The 25,378-nt window shown below is 37.9% G+C and overlaps 2 protein-coding genes across 2 annotated transcripts; both read left to right on the top strand.

Moving 5' to 3' along the window:
- The first annotated feature begins 8,808 nt into the window (after positions 1–8,808).
- LOC123819235 (olfactory receptor 51B2-like) lies at positions 8,809–9,747 on the top strand. The gene has a single exon (XM_045839549.1). It carries the CDS (start codon positions 8,809–8,811, stop codon positions 9,745–9,747), a length of 939 nt encoding a protein of 312 aa, XP_045695505.1.
- A 6,964-nt stretch (positions 9,748–16,711) lies between these two features.
- On the top strand, positions 16,712–17,650 carry LOC123819291 (olfactory receptor 51B2-like). Its single transcript, XM_045839592.1, has one exon. The coding sequence runs from the start codon at positions 16,712–16,714 to the stop codon at positions 17,648–17,650; it is 939 nt and encodes a 312-aa protein (XP_045695548.1).
- The last annotated feature ends 7,728 nt before the right edge of the window (positions 17,651–25,378 follow it).

Below are 25,378 nucleotides of genomic sequence, written 5' to 3'. Positions count from 1 at the left end.
TGGAACACAGGTGAAGTGAAGGACAGTAAATTAGCAATACACTATGAAAGAGAGAACAGGGGAATCCTGACAAATGATACTGTTTAACCAGCCAAGCAAAGAAAACTAAATAGAAAGAAGAGGAATATAAAAATACTATTAAAATAAAATATGTAAGAATAATGAAAAAATAATAATACGAATACGCAATAACTTGCAGGTTCTCTGTAATAGCAAAGTGAAATTTGTCTCACTGTTTCAGCTGCTGGGATGCCCCCTCTTTGGGTCCAATTCTGGTCTTTTCACAGTTCTGGGTTTTTTGTTCTCACTTGTGGGTATTTACAAAAAAAAAGAAGAAGAAAGAAGGAAGAAGAGATAAAATTGGAAAGAAAGTAAGAAGGAATAAAATAGGGAAGAAGGAAAGAGAAAAAAATAATTGAGAGATAAAAATAATAAAAATTAAAAAATAAAGAGTTACTTTAAAAAAAAAAGCCTCTTGTTTGTTTTGAACTGGCCAAATGATTTTTTTCTGGTCTACCTGGCTGCAGCAGGCTGAGGAGCAATTGGTTTCCCTTTTCTTCCTTCCTGATCAGCACTCAGTCAGCCTCGAATGCACTATCCTCAGAGCTAGCCTGGCGCCTCTCTCTGGGGCTTTGGGAGTGGGATCCAGGCCTTCTGCAGAGCACACTTTCCCCACGGTTACCTCTGTGGGCTCCGGGCCTTCCACAGACTGTACTCTCTCCAGGTTGCATGTGCACGTGCTCAGCCAGGCCACCTCCGGTCCCAAGGGTTCCGCCATGCACTCTTCCCAGGGATATGGGAGTGCATGCAGGGGCTTCCATACTACCTGGGAGTGCTTCTCAGCTGGGTGGGGAGGAGGCTGGAGTGATTGCTGCAGGAGAATTCCCCAAACAGTGTCTCTTTTTTCACTTTTTCTTTTTGAGAAATTCCTCCTGCTCGAGCCTGCCACTCCATACAGTCGCCTGTTCTCTCACACAGCCCAATCTTCCAGCCAGACCAGGGACTATTGGGTTCAGGGCCCCTCATGGCCTGACTCTCAACTCTCCCCAGCTGGTGTCCACAGACTCCGTGGGTGCTCACAGCCCCTGTGTGTTTGCCACATAATACTTATTCCCCTCTCTGCAACTTCAAGCAATCAGGTCTCTCCTGGTGCTGCTCAAACCTTGTTTGGCAGAGGAGGGGGCAATTGACCTGGCCCTCTCCCAAAATCCCTTTGGCAGACCCGGCAGGCACCAGGCCTGGGGCTATAGCCACCCTGGCCCCCATGCTGGTCCCAGGGACCTTACTGTCCTGGAGCACTCTCCTTACCATCTGGTGTTTCAATGTCTGCTACAATTTTTAGTCTCCTATTTTGACATATGCTGGGGTACTGCTGGCTGTTTGTCTGTTCCTCCATAGATCAGCTAGGTTCTTCTCCTGTGTGTAGGGAAAAGTGGAATCTACTCCCCCCTACCTTGACACCATCTTCCTCTCTCCTTCTCTCTCTTTTTGAGGTGTATTAATGAAGGAATGCCCTGCATGACTCCCCAGAGATGATCTCTTAATAATGACTTTCCAAATCCTACTGAGTTTCAGAAAGATGTATGAGAAGAGGGGAGTTCAGGAGTAATTTAAATGAAACTAAAATGTCAAAAGCCAAAGTGTGACTTACATGGTTAACCACATTGCATACACTCTCATTTTAAAGTCTCACAGTTGGATTAGGCTGCAGGATAAACTTAGGAGACAAAACCCAGACAAGACAATAGAGCCCCTGAGATCTGTGTCTCTGCCAGAATATGAATATACCCTTTCTGCTCAATTACAAATTATTAGAGAAAGGCAAAGATGGTAAGAATCAATGTCCATGACTTCACCTTACTATAGCAAAAGATTTTTTACTTGATTTAAATTGTTCTAGCAGCAAGAACTATGACCTGTTTGTGAGAATGACTAACAGACATATGAAAAGCTCACAGTTTGTATTTATTAGCAATTACACTCATTCATGAAAAAAATCACTTCAAGAATATGTATGTTAAATACTGTAATGAGTGATCTCATTTGAAACCAAGGAAAGGTGTCAGGAAATGATCTAGCTTCATCTAAGTTTAGTGAGTTTACTTGCTCCAGGATTCAGGAATAATAAAGTCAAATGTAGTTTTGACGGTATCTTCTCTTTTGAGATGGAAATCCAAAAGGACAAAGATAATTTGCAGCATAAATTCCATCTCTTAGGTGAAGCTACAGTTCTGTTTTCTGTCTGCAATGAAACTGTGGGGATACAGGACACAGCTCTGGGGGCTCGCCTCTTTTCCCCAAAGAGGCTGGGAAAAGGTATCTCAGAAACCTAATTATCTACAGCCATAGGGACCCTGGGGAATCAATTTTCTATACAGGTAACTTCACCAATTAATAATGTTAGCAGTCTTCATAAGTATCATTCACAGCACATTCTACATCAAGATCCAGCAGTTTCTTCTCCCCTTAATTCCTGGTGCCCCAGGTAAGTCTTTGGTTACCATGGGAGAATGGAATGTAGATAATAGAAAGGAAGATAAAGAGACTGCTTTTCTTGGACTCCTCTTCCTCCATGCAGATGTTGCAAGAAGGTAAATAGAAAACGGAAGAAAGCTGTTATTTGTCTCTATGGATTATGTCCAGTGTAACAGATAGCAATATAAAAGTTGACATCCTAGAAAATACTGATTCTCAGAGATAAATGATGTTTGGGGTTTTGTTGTTGTTGTTGTTGTTGTTTTTGGTCATGAGTGGTTACTTGAAGGATCAAGATAACCAGGCTCCTAGCAAACTTTCTGGTTAGCCCAGACCTAACCAAAATATTTTTCCTATGAGATAAGTATTTTTGAAAGAAGCAGGAAGGGAAGAGAGACTGATATTGAGAGTGAGTGTGCAGGGCGGGATCATCATGATGTATGTAAGACTCATATTACATTTTTCCTTCCTCTAGGTTCTGTTCTTTGTGTTCAGTATTCTTTCTCTCATATCTTTCTGTGATATTTATGCTATCTCTTTCCTCTTCTTTTTGCCTTTTGCCTTTAGTGATCTGACTATTTCTCAGTTATAGGACAAAACTGTGTTTGTTATGTTCTTACCCCAAAGCCTATCCTTAAGAGTTGCTGTTCCCTAAAAGCTTGGAACTGATCATTGTATAAGAACTCCAGTGGGTAAGACAAAGTCAGGACTGATCAATCAATCACATCCACAGCTGGGGAAAAATTTGAATCTGGAAGGCCTGATGGTAGCACATACATAGGTATTTGGTGAGTTATTGGTGACTCTTAACTGCACATTGTATGAAAAGACAGTGTATGGATCAGATAGCTTACATATCAGATAATTATATATTGCAATTACTATTATTTTCAGGTCAATGCTGTTATGTAAATCATTTTAACCATTAGCAAACCATCCAGGCAGTGCATCAGCATATTAATACTAATGTAATTAAATTTTATAAAGGGTCAGTATGTCAAAATCTCTCATTTCTTCCAGGAGAATTACTGTTCAATGCAGCAGTTGGAAAGATATACAATGCTAGTGTAGGAGTGGGAGTACATGCATGTTTCAATATGAATGTGTTAATTGAGATACTAGGTCTGAGAGACTGGTAATAGAAATATGAAAGACAAAACATTTTGTGTGACATTTTGTGTTGAAACATCGGTGATACAGGAAATACATTTGGGACTACAGGGGAGAAGGTAAAGTGAAGAATAAGATAGTAATAAACCCAGTAAAAGTGTAATGGATATAAAAAGGAGGGAGTAAGAGAATGAAAGGATGGAGATGACATACAGCTGAAACTTAGGTGCATGATCAAAAGAGGCAGAAATAATCAGAGGTACCCAGCCAAAGTAACCCAAAATTAGCTGAACTGTGGATATGAATGAAAAACAAGTTTGTATTGTTGTAGCCATTGAAGCTATATTGGGTTTTTCCATGTGGAAATTTTGTGGCAATACCTAATGACATAACAACTAACTCATATAAACTATCTAAGTATTAGTGTATTATTAGTAGTAAGATATGAATTATAGCAGTCCCTACTTCCATACTTTTCTATTACTGTGTAATGAATAACCAAAAACTGTGCTGCTTAAATCAACACTCATTTATAATAGCACAGCTCTGTCCATCAGAAGTTTAGTCAGTTTGACTGGGTTCCCCTTTTAGGCCCTCTATTTAAGCCCAAAATGAAAGTGATTGTTGTTCTGGCCTCTTATATGAAGGGTCTAGAGAAGAATTCATTTCCTAAGTCATTCATATTGTTGGCAGAACTCAGTTTCTTATAGCAATAAGTCTCAGGTCCCTGACTTTTCTAGAATGTAATAGAATTAGAATTATACCACATGGAGTCTTTTCACATTGGCTACTTTCACTTAGTAAGGTGCACACAAGTTTACTTCATGCTTTTTCAAGGCTTGATAGTTCATTTCTTTTTAGTGCTAGATAATATTTCACTATTTTTTATTTTTTTAAAGATTTTATTTATTTATTTTTTAGAGAGGGGTAGGGAGAGAGAAAGAGAGGGAGAGAAACATCAATGTGTGGTTGCTTTTCATGCACCCCTTGCTGGAGACCTGACCTGCAACCCAGGCATGTGCCCTAAACCAGGAATTGAACTGGCAGCCCTTTGATTCACAGGCCAGCACTCAACTACTGAGCCACACCAGCCAGGGATGATGTACCACAGTGTATTTATCCACTCATCTAATGAAGGACATCTTGTTTGCTTCCAGGTTTTGGCATGTGTAGATGTAAATTTTCAACTCCTTTGTGTAAATACCAAGAAATGCAATTGTTACATTGTATGTAAGAGAATATTTAGTTTTGTATGAAGCTGCTAAACTGTCTTCCATAGTGACTCTATCCTTTTGCATTTCCACCAGCAATGTGTGAGAGTTCCTGTTGCTCCACATTCTCACCTGTATTTGGTAATGTCAATATATGGGATTTTTTATCTTCCTAATAAATTGTAAATATCTGCTTTTTTTTTACCACTGCATGTCCTGTATTTAGCACAAAACTATGAGATTTTAATAAGCAAGAAATAACAGATGACAGTAATAGAGGCAAATCTTATTGCCTTTTGTTAAATTTTAGTAACTAAAAAAAATAAGAGTCAGTCATCACAGTGTTATTAACAATAGCCAAGATCTAGAAATAGCCCAAGTGCCAATGAGTGGATAAAAAAGCTGTGGTACATTTATACAGTGGAATACTGCTTGACCATAAAGAAGGAACTCTTACTTTTTGCAACAGCATGGATGGACCTGGAGAGTGTTATGCCAAGTGAAATAAGAAAGTCAGAGAAAGACAAGTACCATATGATCTTACTTATATGTAGAATCCAATGAACAAAATAAACTGATAAACAAAACAGAAACAAAGGTATGGACACAAGAAGCAGACTGACATTTGTCAGAGGGAATGGTTTGGAAAACAGGATGAAAGAAGGTGAAAGAATTAAGCAAAGACACAGAGTGGTAAGAGTCAGTGGGAATGGGGGTGTGAGGGTGGTGGGTAAAGGAAGGGAAAATAGGGATGGAAAGAGATTTCACTTGTGGCCATAGACACATAATGTAGTGTACAGATGATGTTTTATTGAGTTGTACAATTAAAACCTGTGTGGTTTTGTGAACAACTGTCACCCTAATAAATTTATTTTTTCTTTTAATTGTTGTTCAGTTACAGTTGTCCCAATTTCCCCTCCACTACTCTCTCTTGCCTCCCGCAACTTCCACAGTCAATCCCTACCCCATTGTCCACATCTATAGGTCCTTTATACATGCTGCTATGAATCCAATTTTAAAAGAAAATTATGATATTCTACTTCTGGCCAAGATGAAGGTGTAGGTAGACACACTGTGCCTCTTCCCACAACCAAAATAAGGACAACAAAAATTTAGAAACAAAAAAACAACCAGTACTGACAGAAAATTGAACTGTACAGAAGTCCAACAACCAAGGAGTTAAAGTAGACACATTCACCCAGACCAGTAGGAGGGGCAGAGTCAGGTGGCTGGGCAGAGAGGGTCATGGCAAAAATAGCAGTGGCTGGCAGACCCTGGGCGTGCAAGATGGTAGCAGGCAGACCCAGCAAGGCAGAGGATTGTGGAGGGCATGATGTGTGAGGTGGCTGGCAGACCAGGCAGTCCCACATTCCTGTGCAGATAAACCAGGCAAAACAGGGGAGCATTAGAGACCACCCACCACAGGGTTCCAGCATGGGGAAATAAAGCCTCAAACTACGAACTGAAAACACCTGTGGAGGTTGAGTTGGCAGTGGGAGAAACTCCCAGCCTCACAGGAGAGTTCATTGGAGAGACCCACAGGGTCCTAGAATGTATACAAACCCACTCACATGGGGATCAGCACCAGAAAGTCCCAGTTTGCTTGTGGGAAGCGGGGGAAGTGACTGAAATCCAGCAGAGAGCAGAGCAAACGCCATTGTTCCCTCTCTGACCCCCTGCCCGACAAACAGCATCACAAGCCAGTGACATGGGTTAACCCGCCCTGGTGAACACCTAAGCCTCCACCCCTCACTACATAACAGATGTAACAAGACAAAAAAATGGCCCAAATGAAAGAACAGATCAAAGCTCCAGAAAAAAATACAACTAAGCAACAAAGAGATAGCCAACCTATCAGATGCATAGTGCAAAGAACTGGTGATCAGGATGCTCACAGAACTGGTTGGATTGGGCGGCAAAATGGGTGAAGAAATTAAGGCTACACTAAGTGAAATAAAGGAAAATGTACAGGGAACCAATAGTGATGGGAAGGAAACTGGGACTCAAATCAATGCAGTGGACCAGAAGGAAGAAAGAAACAACAAAACAGGAAAAAATGAAGAAACAAGAATTCAAAAAAACAATGTGGAGAGGCTTAGGAACATCCAGGACATTCCAACATCTGAATTATAGGGGTACCAGAAAGAGAAGAGAAAGAGCAACAAGTGGAAAACTTATTTGAACAAACAATAAAGGAGAACTTCCCCATTCTGGTAAAGGAAATGACTTCCGGGAAGTTCAGGAAGCTCAGAGAGTCCCAAAGAAGTTGGATCCAAGGAGAAACACACCAAGGCACATCATAATTACATTAGCCAAGGTAAAAATGAAGGAGAGAATCCTAGAAGCAACAAGAGATAAGGAGGTAATTACCTACAAAGGAGTTCCCATCAGACTGTCAGCTGATTTCTCAAAAGAGACCTTGCAGGCAAGAAGGAACTGGAAAAAAGTATTCCAAGTCATGAAAGGCAAGGACCTACATCCAAGATTGCTCTATGAACCAGCAAAGGTTTCATTTAGAATGGAAGGGCAGATAAAATGCTTCTCAGATAAGGTCAAGTTAAAGGAGTTCATCATCACTAAGCCCTTATTATAGAAAATGTTAAAGGGACTTATCTAAGAAAAAGAAGGTAAAAAACATGTACAGTAAAATGACAGCAAACCCACAATAATTAACAACCACACCTAAAACAAAAACAAAAGCAAACTCAGCAAACTAGAACAGGAACAGAACCACAGAAATGGAGATCACATGGAGGGTTAGCAACAGGGAAGTGGGAGGAGGAGAGAGTGGGGAAAGGTACAGAGAATAAGTAGCATAGATGGTAGGTAGAAAATAGACAGTGGGAGGGTAAGAATAGTATGAGAAATGTAGAAGCTAAAGAACTTATAAGTATGACACATTAACATGAACTAAAGGGGGGAATGTGGGTGGGAAAGGGTGTGCAGGGTAGAGGGGAGTGAAAGAGTGAAAATGGGACAACTGTAATAGCATAATCAATAAAATATATTTGAAAAAAGGAAATGAAAAAAAGTCACTTTCAAGTTTCCCAATTCTGTATTCTGAAGCCAAATGCAATACTTCCTTGAAGCAGAAAGTTGTAAATTCCATAAAGTTTAGTAATATAAAAATACTGTGAAGTCAGACAATAGTTGAAGGGACTCTGAGAGGGGTGGTCCTGTGAATTTGCATAATAACGTATTCACAGAGAGTATTGTAGTGTGAGATTCAATTCAAAGAAAGATGTCACAAACCAGGGAAACCTTACTTTTTGCTCCTCAAAAGATCATGAAGTTTGTGTCCTTAATGCTCATTTTTGTAGGTACCACCAACTTCTATTTATTTTAAATAAGTGAACACAATATGAATGGTGAATCCAAAATGAAAGTACCAAATTCTTTTCCATAATGTGAAACATGTTTACAATAGAGATGAGAAGAAACTAGAAGGCAGAGCTAGAGCTAGGACTTTGGATTTCAGTTGAAATCTGGTCAGACATTCAGTTAAGCATTAGCAGAGGATTCTGACCCAGATAATGAGGGATTAGGAAATACTGGAGTTAGAGAACTTGGATGAAAAATTTATGGAGGGTTATAAGCTGAGCATAATTCTACACAAAGACTGGGATTTCTTATTTGTTTAATGATATGGCAAAAATAATTTCATAGTCTAGAGGTGTGTTATTCAATATTGTAGCCTGTGCTTAGCTAGAGTTAGAATATTCTAAAGTGTAAACTAAACACTGGATTTTGAAGCATTAGTCCAATAAAATATAAAGTACATCATTCATGATTTTATACAGATTACATTTGAAATGATAATATTTTGAATATAGTAGATTAAATAAAACACATCATTAAAATTATTTGTAACTCTTCCTGTTTTACCTTTGTTAAATGTAGCTATTAGAATATGTAAAATCACATGTATGGCTTAAATTGTATTTCTAGTAGACAAGTCTAATTTAGAAAAACCTTATTTTTGTTTGTTTGTTTTTTAACACAGGAGTCCACCATGTGGTCCAATATCAGTGCTGGCCCTTTCCTACTGACTGGCTTCCCAGGTCTGGAGATATTTCATCCTTGGATTTCCATTGCCTTCTTTGTTATCTATGTCTCCATACTCCTTGGCAATGGCACCCTCCTCTTTCTTATCAGAGAAGACCACACTCTTCATGAGCCTATGTACTACTTTCTGGCTCTACTGGGAGCCACAGACCTTGGTGTGACTTTGACAACAATGCCCACTGTGCTTGGTGTTCTGTGGCTGGATCACAGGGCAATCAGCCATGGAGCCTGCTACTTCCAGGCCTATCTAATCCATTCACTGTCAATCGTGGAGTCTGGAGTCTTGCTCATCATGGCCTATGATCGTTTCATTGCCATCCGCAATCCCCTAAGATACACCTCCATTCTCACCAATGCTAAGGTGGTGAAGATAGGTCTGGGGGTTCTAATGAGAGGATTTATACTTATTGTGCCCATAATCATCACCCTCTCTAGATTCCCCTACTGCAGATCCCATGTCCTCTCCCATGCCTTCTGCTTGCACCAAGATGTGATCAAACTAGCCTGTGCTGACATCACCTTCAATAGACTCTATCCTATAGTCCTGGTCTCATTAACTGGCTTCTTGGACTCCATGCTTATCCTTATCTCTTATATCCTTATCCTTAAGACTGTTATGGGAATTGCTTCACATAAGGAGCAGACAAAGGCTCTAAACACTTGTGTTTCCCATATTAGCTGTGTTCTGGTTTTTTATGTCACTGTGACTGGGCTAACTCTCATTCATCGCTTTGGGAAATACGTGCCACATGTAGTGCATATTATCATGAGCTATGTCTACTTTCTCTTTCCCCCATTTATGAATCCAATAATCTATAGTATTAAGACCAAGCAGATCCAGAATGGTATCAATCGCCTTCTCTCTTTCCATAGAACTTTACCCTGATCTCTTTACTAAGGAGGTTCTCCCCACTGAAAAATGAGTTTCTTGGTAGATTTAACTGTATGATGCCAATGTGTCTTAGAATCAAAAGAACTGCCATTCCCATTATTTTAAAGATGCAGGGCTATTGCTCTGATTTTTAGCCCCTTGCCTCATCACATCACCAATTACTTTGACCTTAGTTCTCTTGTACCGCTTGGTAGATTGATTTGTTTCTTTCTGTCATTTCCTACTCTGGCAGAATCACATAGCTTAATGGTTACCAATGATACTTTAAGTTATTACAGAGTCTATCTAAAGAAATGAGAATGAAATAACTTGAGAGAGTTCCTGGCACTGTGTGGAAAACAGTGTAAATATTTCCTCTGTGCTTTTCAGTGTATCAGAGTGATGACGTGTTTTAGACAATAACCCCTGGTACTGCATGACATTAGAGTGGATCAGAAATAGAAGAGAGTAAGGTATTCAGAGGAAGAGAGGTCATGCTGCCATGAGATGCCAGTGTGATTAGATGCCCACCAAGGATTAGTGAGAAGACTTTGAGTTGGTAATATCTAGTGTCTGCCAACTAATGAGATGAAGACTCCAAATCACCTATAATAAAGTCCCATGTCTTGCACATGTGAAATTTTGTTTTGTGTTCTGCAATTCATAATCTCTACATATGCTTAATAAAACAGAGATATGTTATAAAACATAATAATATTTGCAGAGGCAACATTTTATCTTTTTTCCCCTAGAACGAGGGTTTGGTAAAAAACTACCTGCAAGAAATAGTATAATTTTATAGTTTTGAAATACATAAGGTATTTAAGGAAAGGTAACTTAGAGCCTGTCATGCATTTTATTCCTTGTAGAAGTCAACATGACCAGCAGCTGTACATCAGCCATACATGAAGAAAAGTTATGTTTTATTCATAAAGAAGTAAGAAGAGTTAGGGAAAATGTTGCACTTTAAGCAAAATTATAGAAAATGTGTTAACAAATGAAATGTCAATATATTCAATCAACAATTAGTCCAGCCCTGGCTGGTGTGGCTCATTTGGTAGGATTTTTATCCCATAACCAAAAGATTGTGGTTCCATTCCCAGCCGGAGCACATTTGGGAGGCAACCACCTGATGCTTCTGTCTTGCATTCATGCATCGATGTTTCTCTTTCTCCTTTCCTCTCTCTTTCTCTCTTTCTTTTTTTTTATTTTATTTATTTATTTTTAGAGTGGGAAGGGAGGGAGGTAGAGAGAGAGAGAGAAATATCAATGTGCGGTTGCTAGGGGTTATAGCCTGCAACCCAGGCATGTACCCTGGCTGGGAATTGAACCTGCGTAACTTTGGTTCGCAGCCCGCACTCAATCCACTGAGCTACACCAGCCAGGGCTTCTTTCTCTCTTTCTAAAAACAATGAAAACAAGTCTTTGGGTGAGGATAAAAAATAAAAATAAATAAAAATAAAAATTAGCCCACGACTTTTTTAATTTGAGAAAATGTATGTCCCTATATGTTACTGAGATCTGTGGGGTGATTTTCCATATTCTATAACCAAAAGATTACCTTGTAAAAATTTGTTTCTCCATTGAAAATTATTATTTACAAGAAAACCTTTGAAAACTATTGACTCGCCTCCCTTCCATTGTTGTCTGACATTGTTCTTAATTCACCCTTTTTTTCCCTCATTTTAAGTTTCCTACTGATTTGATAAGAGAGAACAGTGTAGATCAATTAACATGTGTAATCCAGTCAGTTTGAAGAATTTTTAAAAATGTATAGAAAAGCTTAAAAGCAAGAGAAAATGTACACTTAAAAATTTTTCAGGCTACATGATTAAGTCTAACATAACACTTGTATCTAATTGAGTGATAACTGGAAAGGAATAAAAGACAAACCATGAAATAGACAAGGTAATTCTATATTTATAAACTATTTTAAAAAGATGTAACAGGCATGATCTTTATTTTATTATTATAAAAATATGTAAACAAAATCATCTAAGAAACGTAAGAAGATAGTTTGAGAAATGGAATCAATTCCAATTACTATATTATTATGTATAAAATTATATTCTTTCAAATATTTTACCCCCAATAGCCCTAGATAAAAGGAATAGTTTACACTAGATATAAAAAGCATCCAATTACACTTAAAAAGGATAAAAATTTTAATCATTTTTATACCTTTGGATATAGTAAATTTCTGTGTGTAAAGTTATACTTAGGAAATAAAGAAAATTTGTAAAACAAAATGGCATCATCTGGCAGAAAGAATGCAGCCTTTGAAAAAAACACTTCTGTTACTTTTGTCATCTTGAACAAGTCATTTAATTTCTGAGCCTCAGTTATCTCATCTATCAATCCAGAATAACAAAATGTACCTGGTAAGAATTTTTCTCTGAGGAGTTGAGGAAATACATATTACTACTGGCACTCATATGTTCTATTAATTATATTATACTATGACCAATCATTAATATCAGCAAAGACAAATATTTAAAAAATTTGAACTGCTACAATAATTAGATGGGAAGAATATTCAGCCAGTAGAAAATTATTAAATATATGATGATCCTTTTATATAATGAAACAGATAGCTAATAAGAATATTATGATTACACCTGAAACTAAAACAAAATAATATTGAATGTAATCTGTAATTTAAAAATAAAGAAAGAATAACATCACCAAAAGTTTTAAATAGCCTTTGAAAATTATTATATTCCTTCCGGCTTTTTCTCTCAGTTACCTCCACTACAGAATTCTCCGATGACATCAGGGACTCCAGCCCACTGAGGCTTTAATTTCTGATTCCTTCTTGTCTTAATTTACCATTAAGTAATGCTAATATGTTATTATTCAGTTCTTTAGAAACCATCATGTCAACATCTTTTTTTTTTGCTTGTTTTAAATCTATCTTAGCCATCTTCTTCTTCTTTTTCTGAGAAAACATAACAAAGCAGCAAAATAACCCCCAATTAGGCTCTTAACATTTTGCAGGCGTTGTGCCAACAATTGCATAAATTAATTAATATAATCTCTATCATCATTCTTAGTAGTATTTATTTAATCCTAGCAATAATACTTTCAACAACTTCTATCATCTCAATTTTAGAGATGAGGAAGCTGAATAAATGACTATTTAAAAACATTGGACCTGTAAGAAATAGAGTTAGAGTTCACACTCGGGCAGACTCTTTCTAGAGCCCAAGCTCTTAACAACCACTTCTAGTAATTTGAAACAAAGTTTCCAATCTTATCAAATTTAATCTAATTACTGATCATTCTCAAATCCCTTCTGCCCAAATATTGTTTTCTAAACTCAAGGCATACATGCATAACTGCCTAGAGACTTTTCTACTTAACTACTCACAAACAGAATGCCCTAAATTGAACACATTCTCCTTATTCTTTTTCCAAATCTAAAGTGCAAATCAATGTTTACTGCAAAAGTGGCAAACGACAAGTAATCATAGATTACTTAATAGAGTCTTTCTCTCTCTGCAATCTCCATTTGAATAAATGGAACTGCCCTCCACTCAGGTAAAATCAGAAATGCAGATATAATTTTTCACTATTATCTCTCCTCAAATTGCAAACATCTCTTCTGAATCATAGAAATCTCGTCCAATTCTATCTAACCCTGCTAAGAACACCTCATCACATCCATACCCACACAATTTCTCACCCTATTATTACAATTGTATCGTACACTCTCCTCACTCTCTCTCTCTCTCTCTTTTTTTAAAGATTTTATTTATGTATTTTTAGAGAGGGAACGGAGAGAGATAGAGAAGGAGAGAGAAACATCAATGTGTGGTTGCTGGGGGTCATGGCCTGCGACCTAGGCATGTACCCTGACTGGGAATCGAACCTGCGACACTTTGGTTTGCAGCCCATGCTCAATTCACTGAGCTACGCCAGCCAGGGCTCTCACTCTCTCTTTGGCCTTTCCAGTGTGTTCCTCATACTTAGCCACAGCAAATTTGTAACTGATTGTCCAATGGTGACCTCAACCCCTTTACTTCACACTCATTGCTTGTAGGGTAAAGTTCAATTTCTTACATGATTTGTATCTGATGTGACTCTGCTTCCATAGATTCATTTTGTGTCAAGTCTTCCCACATGTTTTTTTTTTTAGGTATACCAGTTTTTTTTTTAATTTGTCATATTTATTCTTGCTTTTGGCCTGTGAACATTTTGTTCTCTCTGTTCTACCATATTCATACCATTCTCACTGCTCCAGTTTCAGCTTAAACCACGTTTTCTCTGGGAAGTTTCCCCTAACCCCAAACATTTTTATGTGCTCCCCTAAACATGCTTCCACCTCTACAGGAATAACAGGGCTCTGGAAACTTAGGGTAAATATTTTCTTTCTAGTACCCACTCACTATTGTGTTATGTTCTGTGGAAAAAAAATTGTTCTTCATTGTAAACCTGACACAAACTGGTCAATGATGTAAATATAATGTAATTTTAAGACAAACATTGACTGTCATGCACATGGCTATTAAGAAATTTATTGATGTTCTCCTATATCAGAACTTATTTCACCCCAAAGAAGCAGAAAAGACAAAAATGTAATTGGAATTCATAAGTTCTAGGACCAAGAATGGAATAAGTGATCCCTGGGATAAACTAAAATATGTTTGGCATTTCAATGACACAACAAAAAGGACACATGTGGATTTCTTAAATCCCTATGCTGAGGATTCTAGGTGTGGGGAAGATGTCACATTAGCAAGTCCTGACATCCCTACCTCTGCCAGCATTTGAATTCCCAGTTTTCTTTACACTGTGGAAAACACTTTAGAAAACACTTGAAAGTCCTAGGGCATTGAATGGCCCAGCTTCTCCTAGAGAGAGAAGAGAAGGTAGAGAAATCAAGGAGTTTCCTGAGTGGCTATAAAGGTGAAATTCTGGGGAGGTGATTTCTACATACGTAGCTTATTAATGAGGTCTCTTGAGGAGGTTATGCAAGGGAATCATCTGGACTAAATCTTCAAATAGGGCAGCAGTGGGACCCTATTCCAACAAGACCTGAGAGGGTGGATGTGAGGGACAGAAATATGAAATGACTCTTTGCCCTTCTGATATTAGATGCAATCAAGGAAAACAATTTTTAAAGGTTTTCCAGAGACCTCTATAGAAGAACTATCGCAGTTTATGTGGGAAACACTATAGCCCAGACTTTTTCTGTCTTTTCAGTAAGTATATTAAACAAACTGTACTAGATTTGGCTTTTCTTTTCTGGACCCTTAGATTGGCATTAGGATCACTGTGAATGCCTTAAATTAAATGTGACATTATGCACTCATTCATTTGTCTTGGTAGAAGTATATTGTTTTCATTCGATTTTAACAGCAGATTATGTTTACTTACTTATAAAAGGCATGGGTAATTACCAGTGAGACTCAGCAAGATACATCCCCAGACCCCTATGAAGGCCACTCCTCCACCCCATTCAGGAGAGATGAAAGAGCAGACAAGAAGGAATAGATATCATATTATCTTCCCTGGTCAATTGTTTATTTGGACTTTATGATTTTAGGATGGATTCACAATTCACTATTTTATTTTGAGGTCCATCTTTTTAAAGCTAAAAACACTTTCAGGGAAAGAACAACATTTGCATAATTATTTAATTTAAACCCCTATATGACTTACATGTGCTTTAATTTTAGAGATCTCCCAGGATTGGTATTTGTATCTCATTGAGCACCATGTTCATGCAGATGTAACTTCAAAGAGTTTTGTAAAACAAGAGTTAGACTCTGTGATTTATTCTGGTTCTGATCTACTTCTGATATTAAGGACATCTTATGCAGGAGGGAAACATTCTTTTGCTTAAGATGTAGTCCTACTTTGATGCTTCTGAGTGTTTGGTGAAATAAACTGCAGCCTAAAAGGTAGTAGTTCCTTAATTTTGGGTTGTGGTAATCAAGAAAATGAAGACAGTGGAGATAATTGACATCTTTAGGCTGTAGAAACATTATAATGTGAGCAGTCACACAAACAACAGCTCCTTGGGAGTGAAGCATTGGAGGAAAAGGAGATAGAGCTAAGTGGAAGCATAGAGAAAGAATCTGCACATACAATTATGTCAAATGATTTTGGGAAGGACAAGAGGAAGAAAAAGAACCACTGAATGGCAAAGGAGCAATAAAAATAATTGTGTGAGAATATTTAGAAGGAGTGAGGGCATCAAGCAGGTGCAAGAATAAAAAAGCATTTATCCCCAAAGATGGACTAGATAGGACATGGTTGGAGCAGTGCTTCTCTGATATTACTGTGCACTCAAATTACCTGGGAATTGTAATAAAATGCAAATTTTGATTCATGACAAAGCTGCACATCTAGCAAGTCCCCAAACTTGTTAGCTGGGGCTGGTTTGTGGCCCACACTTCTTGTAGCCAGTCTGTAGAAAAGGGTAAACTGTTGGAGCAACAAAGCAATTAGAAGTGGTGGTGATGCTTGTATCCCATAAAACACTGACATTCAATTTCAAAAACAAAGAAAAAATGTGTCTACCTAAAAAGAGTATGAATTTTTATGATTGTAAAAAATAGAATCTATATCATAATTAAATGTTTCTAAAAAGTTAACAATCACAGCAAGAAAACAAGTACAATTATCCATTTGTATTTATTTATCTTGTTTGTTATTGTTATCACTGTTGCTGCAAAAATTTTTAAACATATGATACACACAATAGTAAGAGCTAATGTTTTAAGAAAAACTAATGAAACTGTTTCTTTTAATTCGAAAAAATGTTAATCATCAAACTAATATTTTTTCCAATTAGGAAAAGACCAACATTCCTCATCTCAAATAATACCTGAAAATCTTTACTAATCATAGCAATTAATTATTCCCAACTATGGAGATTGTCACTGAGTCTACCATGATATTTTACTACTGAAATATCTGGGTTCCTTGATTGAAGACTTCTAGAAAGTTTCTCTTTACCTGTGGATATACTATGTGGCCCAATGTTAGTGATGCTCCCTTTTTGCTAACTGGCTTCCCAGGCCTGGAGGCCGCTCATCACTGGATCTCCATCCCCTTCTTTGCTGTCTATTTCTCTGTGCTTCTTGGCAATGGCACTCTTCTCTACCTCATCAAGGAGGACCACAGTCTCCATGAACCCATGTACTATTTCCTTGCCATGCTGGCGGGAACAGATCTAATGGTGACATTGACCACGATGCCAACAGTAATGGGTGTCTTATGGGTGAATCATTGGGAGGTGAGCCATGGAACCTGTTTCTTGCAGGCCTACTTTATTCACTCTCTTTCCATTGTAGAATCCGGTATCTTGCTTGCCATGGCCTATGACCGTTTTATTGCCATTCGCAATCCCTTGAAATACACTTTCATTCTCACCAATACTCAAGTGGTAAAGTTAGGGATAGGGGCTTTTATGAGGGGTTTTATATCCATTATACCTTTAATCGTGAGTCTTTTTTCATATACATATTGCCACTCTCATGTTCTCTCTCATGCTTTCTGTCTTCACCAAGACGTCATGAAACTTGCCTGTGCTGACATAACTTTCAATAGAATTTACCCTATAGTTCTGGTTTATTTAACATTCTTCTTAGACTGTTTGATTATTCTTTTCTCCTATATCCTAATTCTTAAGACTGTCATGAGCATAGCCTCTGGTGAAGAGAGAGCCAAAGCCCTCAGTACCTGTATTTCTCACATCAGTTGTGTCCTCGTCTTCTATGTAACTGTGATTGGTCTGTCATTCATTTACAGGTTTGGGAAAAATGTGCCAAAAGTTGTCCACATTATAATGAGCTATGTTTACTTTCTCTTTCCTCCTTTAATGAATCCTATCATTTATAGCATCAAGACCAAACAAATTCAACATGGCATTCTTCGCCTTTTAGCTAAACATAGATTTAGAAGCTAAACTCTGATATGAATGATTGCCCAGGGAAGAAAGCGGGTATCAGAGATTTCTCTGAATTGAGAGCAAAGATATTGAACAAGGTCTCAAAATCTTCTGTGGCAACCTCTACTTCTTCAAATGACATTATGAGGCTCGTTAGGGGTCTGCTCTTGACTTCATTGATTTGCCATTTATTAATTTCATGGGTTGATTTGTTTGTCATTATAATGTGTTTTTCTCCCTAATGCTAAGTAGATGATAAAATACTCCTAATACTTATGGAAGATTAAGTACAATCTGATACTATGTTTTTTTTAATTTTAATTATTTTTTATTGATAAACCCCCTAGATTTTGGCAATTGTTTTAGCTTGCTGTATACTTTTACATGTCTATCTTTAAACTTCTTTACTTATTGTCCTAGCAGGGTGTTCATACTATCCTAATTTGTGCTATTATATTTGTGCTAGTATATTATGATAAATGAATCCTAGTAAGCCTTCAATATTGTAAATATTTTCAGTTTTTGTGTTTGTGTGTATATATACATAATATAAAATATTTTGTATAAATAATTTTAATTATATTTGTTTTATTAAGATCTTGGGGCCATTTGATAAAGGCCTCCCTGATGTCATATTAAATTATTTATTTTATTATATTTTGCGTAATTTCTTTTTACACATTCTAATTTATAATGGGTTAATATTTGGAGAAGTCAATCAGTCCTCAAGGGAGTATAACTAGTTATTCAGTGAACTGATATTTAAGTTATGAGACAGGAATAATACTAAATGAAAATTTTCTAACTGCAAGCAAGCAGGTATAAAATACTGCCTATGCAGAATACAATCCACTGGGGTGTCAAACATCAAAGAAACTTCAGGTATAACAATCCCTGAGACTAGTAACAAAAATGTAAAGAACAAACTGCTTTGAGGATGTGGGTGTCAAAAAAGTTCACACTGAGATTGAGATAAAGGAAAGGTTCCCTGAGGAAGGTTCCTTAAGCTGAGATCTGGGGGTGGATTAGAAATTAACTCTTGAAAATAGGCATAAGGATGTTTTAAGAAGAAAGCAGTAGGCAAGGAAGTTGTAGAGATGGATCATGGAATCTTTTAAAAATGTGGCTGACACAAAGAGGGTGATAGTTCTAAGGGGAGGTTGGGGAGGAAAAGGGTGTTAAAATCAATAGCATTTTCTTGGCTGTTGCTAGGGTCTGCACATCTAAAGCATCCTGGGAAGGTACTGAAGAGTTCAAAGCAAGGAGTGACATGATTTCAGTGATATTTACCAATTATAAGTTCACATACTATGTGGATTCAAGTGAGACAAGCAGAAAAGGAGAAAATCAAAAAAAGAGTTCACTAGTTCTAGAAAGACACACCAGGAGCTAAAATTATTATGTAAAAATGAATTTAGTCAGTACATATGAGATATATTTAAGATCTAAAATTAACAAGATTTGGGGTTCTGGTCAAGATGGCAGTGAAGGTAAATGCAGTATTCAAATCCTCCCACGGCCACCTCAAAATTACAACTAAACTACGGAACAACCACCATTCAGAACCACCTAAAATCTAGCTGAATCAAAGTCGTATAACAACGGATATAAAATAGGAGTTGCATTGAGACTAATAGGAGGGGCAGAGATGCAGAAGGAGCTGGTACCTCACCCTCATGTGGTAGATAAAAATCAGGAGGGTTATATCAGTGGCTGAGGTATCCCTTGAGGAGCAAGGACTTCCAGCCTCACACCAGGCCACCCAAGCAGGGTTCCAATGCCAGGATAAGAAGTCTCCATAACTTCTGGTTATAAAAACCAGCAGGGATTGAGGCTGAGAGAGATGGGGTCCTTGATGTTCCTTTTAAAGGGCCCTCACACTGACCATCTCAGGCTCGTTCTGAACTCCAGTGTTGGGGCAGCAGCTGGAAAGGTTCCAGGAGCATATGTGAAGGAGTTGAATTGTCTGACATCAGAATGAGAGCTGATGGGGTAGCTTTCTCCAGAAAGAAGTGATGGCAGGGGCCATTCTTCCTTTGCTGAATATTCCCCAACAAAGCCAGCAGGTGGGCTCCAAAACTGAGTCTCTATTAGTCTGGCTAACATTATTTGCCCCACCCTACTTATTCCTTGAGATTTCCCCTGCCACCCAATTTGTAAGCCCACCACAGCCATTTCCAGTATTTTTTTCCATATAAACAGCCTGGCTTTGTTTATGCTGCTGACATTCTTAAAATCTCTCAAACAAACATCTATCTGACCTTGGGTGTGTCCTGTACCTCTAGATAAAAGCCCTCAGGCTCAGCACTAACAGCAGCCATCTGGCCTTGGATCAGAGCTTGGCCTCTCTTGGGCACCTCCCAACACAGCACAAATGACAGTCATCTGCAGATCTCTTTTTAGCTCATGCCTAGTAGTCCCTGGCAAAGCACAGTGGGTAGCTGACCTTGAGCTGCACCTCCCAGAAGATCCCAGAGATAGCTCACCTGGTGGCCAGCTTCAGACCATAAGGAAGCATTATCTCTCAAGCACTTCCATAAGGAACACACCCAAGGGCTGAACTCAGCAGGCACTAAAGTCCTACTAAACTAAGTCCTGCTCAGTGGGGTGGGCTCCTGCTCAGCTGATCTTCCATAGTGGTCACAGCCAGTTCTTGGCAGCCCATTGGCCTGGGGCTAAATCCCTCCCATCAAAATGCCAACAGCAAGCAAGGCTTACAAAAGGAGCGTGTACACAGCCCACATGGTGGAGTGGCACCTGGAGTGCCCAGGTCAGGTGATCAGGGAGGCTGTGTCACTGGACCTTACAGGACACCCACTATCTAAGGTTACTCTAACAAGCCTGGGAATATAGCAGATCCACCTATAAGAAACATAGGGAAGCTACCAAAATGAGGAGACAGAAATGTGTCCCAAATCAAGGAACAGAATAAAACTCCAGGAAAAGAAATAAACAAAATGGAGATAAGCAATCTACTATCATTCAAACACTGGGTATAAGAATGCTCAATGAACTTAGGGAAAGAGTGGATGAACTTAGTGAGAACTTCAACAAAGAGATAAAAAACATAAAAACAGAGATAGAAAGCATAAAAAAGAACCAGTCAGAAATGAAGAATAAATTAAGAGAAATGAAGAATACATTACAGGGAATCAACAGTGGAGTAGTTGAAGCAGAGGGTCAAATCAGAAATTTGGAATAGAAGAAGAAAACACCCAATCAGAACAGCAAAAAAAAAAAAAGAATTAAAAAAGTTAATATAGTGTAAGGAGCCTCTGAGACAACATGAAAAAAATCATACCAACAATGGCATAGTGGGTGTGCAGGAAGGAGAAGAGAGAGAGCAAGGGATTAATAACCTATTTGAAAAAAACAATGATGGAAGATTTTCCTAACCTGGTGAGGGAAATAGACATAGAAATCCAAGAAACTGAGAGACTCCCAAACAAGATGAACCAAAAGAGGCCCACACCAAGACATATTATAATTAAAATGGGAAAGTTTAAAGACAAAGATAATTTTAATATAAGCAGGAGAAAAGAAGTTATTTATCTACAAGGGAGCTCCCATAAAACTATTAGATAACTTTTCAACAGAAACTTTGCAGCCCCAAAAGGGATTGGCACACAATATTCAAAGCGATGAAACCAAGGACCTTCAACCAAGATTACTCTACCCAGAAAAGCTATCCTTTAGGATCCAAGGACAGGTGAAGAGCTATAGAGACAAGGAAACACTAAAGGAGTTCATCACAGATCAGTACAGTGAAAGATGTTAAAGGGTAATCTTTAAGAAGAAGAAGAAAAGATGAAAAAATGAATTATAAAATGGCAATAAATGCATGTCAACAATTACTTTAAATACAAATGAATTAAATGTTCCAATCAAAATACATATGGTGCTTGAATGGATGACAAAAGAAGACCCTTCCATACGCCTCTATAATATAGACACTTCAGATCCATAGACACACATGGACTGAAAGTCAAAGGATAGAAAGTTATTTCATGGAAATGGAAACAAGCAAACAAAAAAGATGGGGTAACAATCTTATTCCAAATGAAATAGACTTTAAAACAATGGTTATATAACAACAGACAAAAAAGGACCCAACAATTCCACCTTGGGATTTATCTGAAGAAACCCAAAGCACTAATTGAAGACATATACAACTTCCAGCAAGATGGAGGCATAGGTGGACACACCGTACCTCCATGCACAACCAAGATTAGAACAACAACAATTTAGAGGTAGAATAACACCCAGAACTCATAGAGAATTTATCTAAATGGAAGTTGAACAGCCAAGAAGTTGAAGTAGACCCATTCATCCAGACTGGTAGGAGGGGCAGAGAGGAGGAGAGAGGCTTGGGTTGCGGCGCAGAGAGCAAGGAAAACTGGGTGCATAAGGCAACCGGGAGCACATAGGGCATCTGGGGCACACAAGATTGCAGCAGGTGGACCCTGAGTACGCAAGCGGCAGCTGGCAGACCCAGTGAGGCGGCGATTGTGGACCAGGGCAGAGTGCGCAACCCAGGATCCCAGAGAAGGGACTGAGGGCCCATGGAGAATGGAGCTACTGCCATTGTTCCCTCCCGCTCTCACCCCCGTCCCCACCCCCACCCCCACATACAACATCACAATCTAGCGACTAGGGTGCCCAGCCCTGGTGAACATCTAAGGCTCCACCCCCTCACCATAACAGGAGTGACCAGACCAAAAAAAAAAAAAAGAGAGAGAGAGACAAGTCTCAAACAGAAGAACAGATCAGTGCCCCAGGACTCATCATTTTAAGCGACCGAGAGATAGCCAATCTATCAGATGCACAGTTCAAAACATGGTGATCAGGAAGCTTACAGAATTGGTTGATTTTGGGTGCAAATTAGATGAAAAAATGCAGGTTACCATAAAAGAGATGAAGGAAAACACACGGAGAGCCAATGGTGATGGGAAGGAAACTGGGACTCAAAACAATAGAGTGGACCAGAAGGAAGAAAAAAACAACCAAACAGGAAAGAATGGAGAAATAAGAATTCAAAAAAAAATGAGGAGAAGCTTAGGAACCTCCAGGACATCTTTAAATGTTCCAACATCCGAATTATAGGGGTACCAGAAGGGGAAGAGGAAAAGCAACAGATTGAACAGGTATTTGAACAAATAATAAAGGAGAACTTCCCCATTCTGGCAAAGGAAATAGACTTCCAGGAAATCCAGGAAGCTCAGAGAGCCCCAAAGAAATTGGACCCAAGAAGAAACACACCAAGGCACATCATAATTACATTAGCCAAGGTAAAAATGAAGTAGAGAATCCTAGAAGCAGCAAGAGATAAGGGGACATTCACCTACAAAGGAGTCCCCATCAGACTACCAGCTAATTTCTCAAAAGAGACCTTACAGGCAAGAAGGGGCTGGAAGGAAGTATTCTAAGTCATGAAAGAGAAGGACCTACATCCCAGATGGCTCTATCCAGCAAAGCTTTCATTTAGAATGGAAGGGCAGATAAAGTGCTTCTCAGATAAGGTCAAGTTAAAGGAGTTCATCCTCACCAAGCCCTTATTTTATGAAATGTTAAAGGGACTTATCTAAGAAAAGAAGACAAAAAAAAACATGTATAGTAAAAGGACAGCAAACTCACAATCATTAACAACCACACCTAAAGCAAAACCAAAAGAAACTAAGCGAACAACTAGAACAGGAACAGAACCACAGAAATGGAGATCACATGGAGGGTTAGCAACAGGAGAGTGGGAGGAGGAAAGAGGAGGAAAAGGTACAGAGAATAAGTAGCATAGATTGTAGGTTGAAAATAGATAGGGGGAGGGTAAGAATAATATGGGAAATGTAGAAGCTAAAGAACTTATAAGTATGACACATGGACATGAACTAAAGGGGGAGATGTGGTTGGGAGAGGGTGTACAGGGTGGAGGGGAGTGAAGGGGGAAATGGGACAACTGTAATAGCATAATCAATAAAATATATTAAAAAAATAAAAGACATATACATGCATATTCTCATTGCTTCATTATTTACGATAGCCAAGGTCAGGAAGCAATCTAAGTGTCCACAGATAGATGAACAGATAAAGTAGTGGGGCATATGTAAAATGGATAACACCCTAGGAGAGAGTGAAATCTTGCCATCTGCAATAACATGGATGGATGTAGAGAAAATTATACTGAATGAATAAGACAGAGAAAGAGAAGTGCCAGGTGATTTCACTTATATGTGAAATTTAAAAAACAAAATAAGTAAGTAGAACAGAAACAGACCCATAGATATAGGGAACATATTGAGGGTTGTCAGATGGGATGGTGATTTGGAGAATGGGTGGGAAAGGTAGAGGGATTAAGAAGTACAAATTAGTAATTACAAAATAGTCTTGGGGTTGTAAAATACAGCATAGGGAATGTAGTCAATATTATAACAATTATGTATGATGTCAGATGGGTACTAGCTTTAATGGGTGATCATTTAGTAAGTTATATAGTGCCTAATCACTGGTTTGTACACTTAATAAAATATTGTATGTCAATTGTAATTAAAAACAAAAAATTAAAGTAAAAAATTAATGAGCTTTGCAGGTATTTTAGAAAAGGTATGAAAGTACAGTTTGAAAGAGATGAATATAATATTAAATTTCTGGAATGTTTTATTTTAAGAACATTGGTGTCATCAGTCCCAAACAATTATTGATTATGTATAAAATCCATTAAATAGATAAATTTTAATATTTTTGAAAAATATTCTGGAAATTTGAGGATGAATAAAAGTCCAAATGATAAAGTCAGGGCCTATTAAAAATGACCAAAGGAAATATTTTATGCTGTTGCATTAAGCTTTTAAGAGAGTATGGCAACAAAGTTAGTAAATAGTCATATATTAAAACAGTGTTTAGTAGATGTGTCTTTTTGCCTGATTATTAATAATCATAGTAAAAGCTAGGTTTGTGTCAATAGGTGCTGAAGGGTTAAGGGGTACAAGACAATAGAAAAAAAAATAAAGCTGTTGACATAGATCAGAGTTTCCACTGAGTGATTTCACTGAAGCGTGTTCAAGAAAAAACATAAGCCTATTTTAAGTCAGCCATCTAAACAAAACACTCAAGATAATACATAAATTATGATAAGAAGCAACTGGTTTGAGATGGAAAATCAGATGCAGACATAAATATGAAGATAAAGAACTGACATTTAGATTGCTTTCAGAGCAAAGAGCATTAGAAAGTGAAGTTTTGTTTTGTTTTGATCTGTTTTTCACAAAGGCTTTGTTTAATAAGTTACCGTAGGGCTGAAGTATATATATCCTCACAGAAGGAGTCACAAATTTCTGAGGAAGACCATGTGAAACTGAAAACTTTCATACTTAATTTCTTCTTTCAAATACACCTGAAAACTAGCCACCTTAGTATATTTAAAAACAAGTCTAACAAATCATCACTAAGAAAGAAAAACATTTGCATCAATGTGTGAATATGCATGCATATGTATGTGTGCACATGCTAATGCACACATGCATAACAACAAATGAAAGTAATTTTGTGATCATTATTTTCTACAATAAATTATAATTTTAAAAGTTCTAATTACTCTCATAATGCAAGAGGAGTATTTTAAGTTTAGTTTTGAATCAACTTCTTTTAATGTCCTTTTAAATACCTTCTAACTTGAGTCAGGAAACTCTCTGGGACCATGATTTGCATTTTATATTTTCCAAATGAAGTCACAAATCACTAACAAAAAATAATTTA

Source organism: Phyllostomus hastatus, unplaced genomic scaffold (assembly GCF_019186645.2).
Source record: "Phyllostomus hastatus isolate PE091 unplaced genomic scaffold, TTU_PhHast_1.1 phas_contig_304, whole genome shotgun sequence".
Taxonomy (NCBI): domain Eukaryota; kingdom Metazoa; phylum Chordata; class Mammalia; order Chiroptera; family Phyllostomidae; genus Phyllostomus; species Phyllostomus hastatus.
The sequence above is the reverse complement of the archived record's forward strand: the minus strand, read 5'-3'. Positions and strand labels throughout refer to the sequence as shown.

Bases quoted from the DNA above. Each gene is read 5' to 3' on its own strand.
- LOC123819235 (XM_045839549.1), top strand. From the start codon at position 8,809: ATGTGGTCCAATATCAGTGCTGGCCCTTTCCTACTGACTGGCTTCCCA.
- LOC123819291 (XM_045839592.1), top strand. From the start codon at position 16,712: ATGTGGCCCAATGTTAGTGATGCTCCCTTTTTGCTAACTGGCTTCCCA.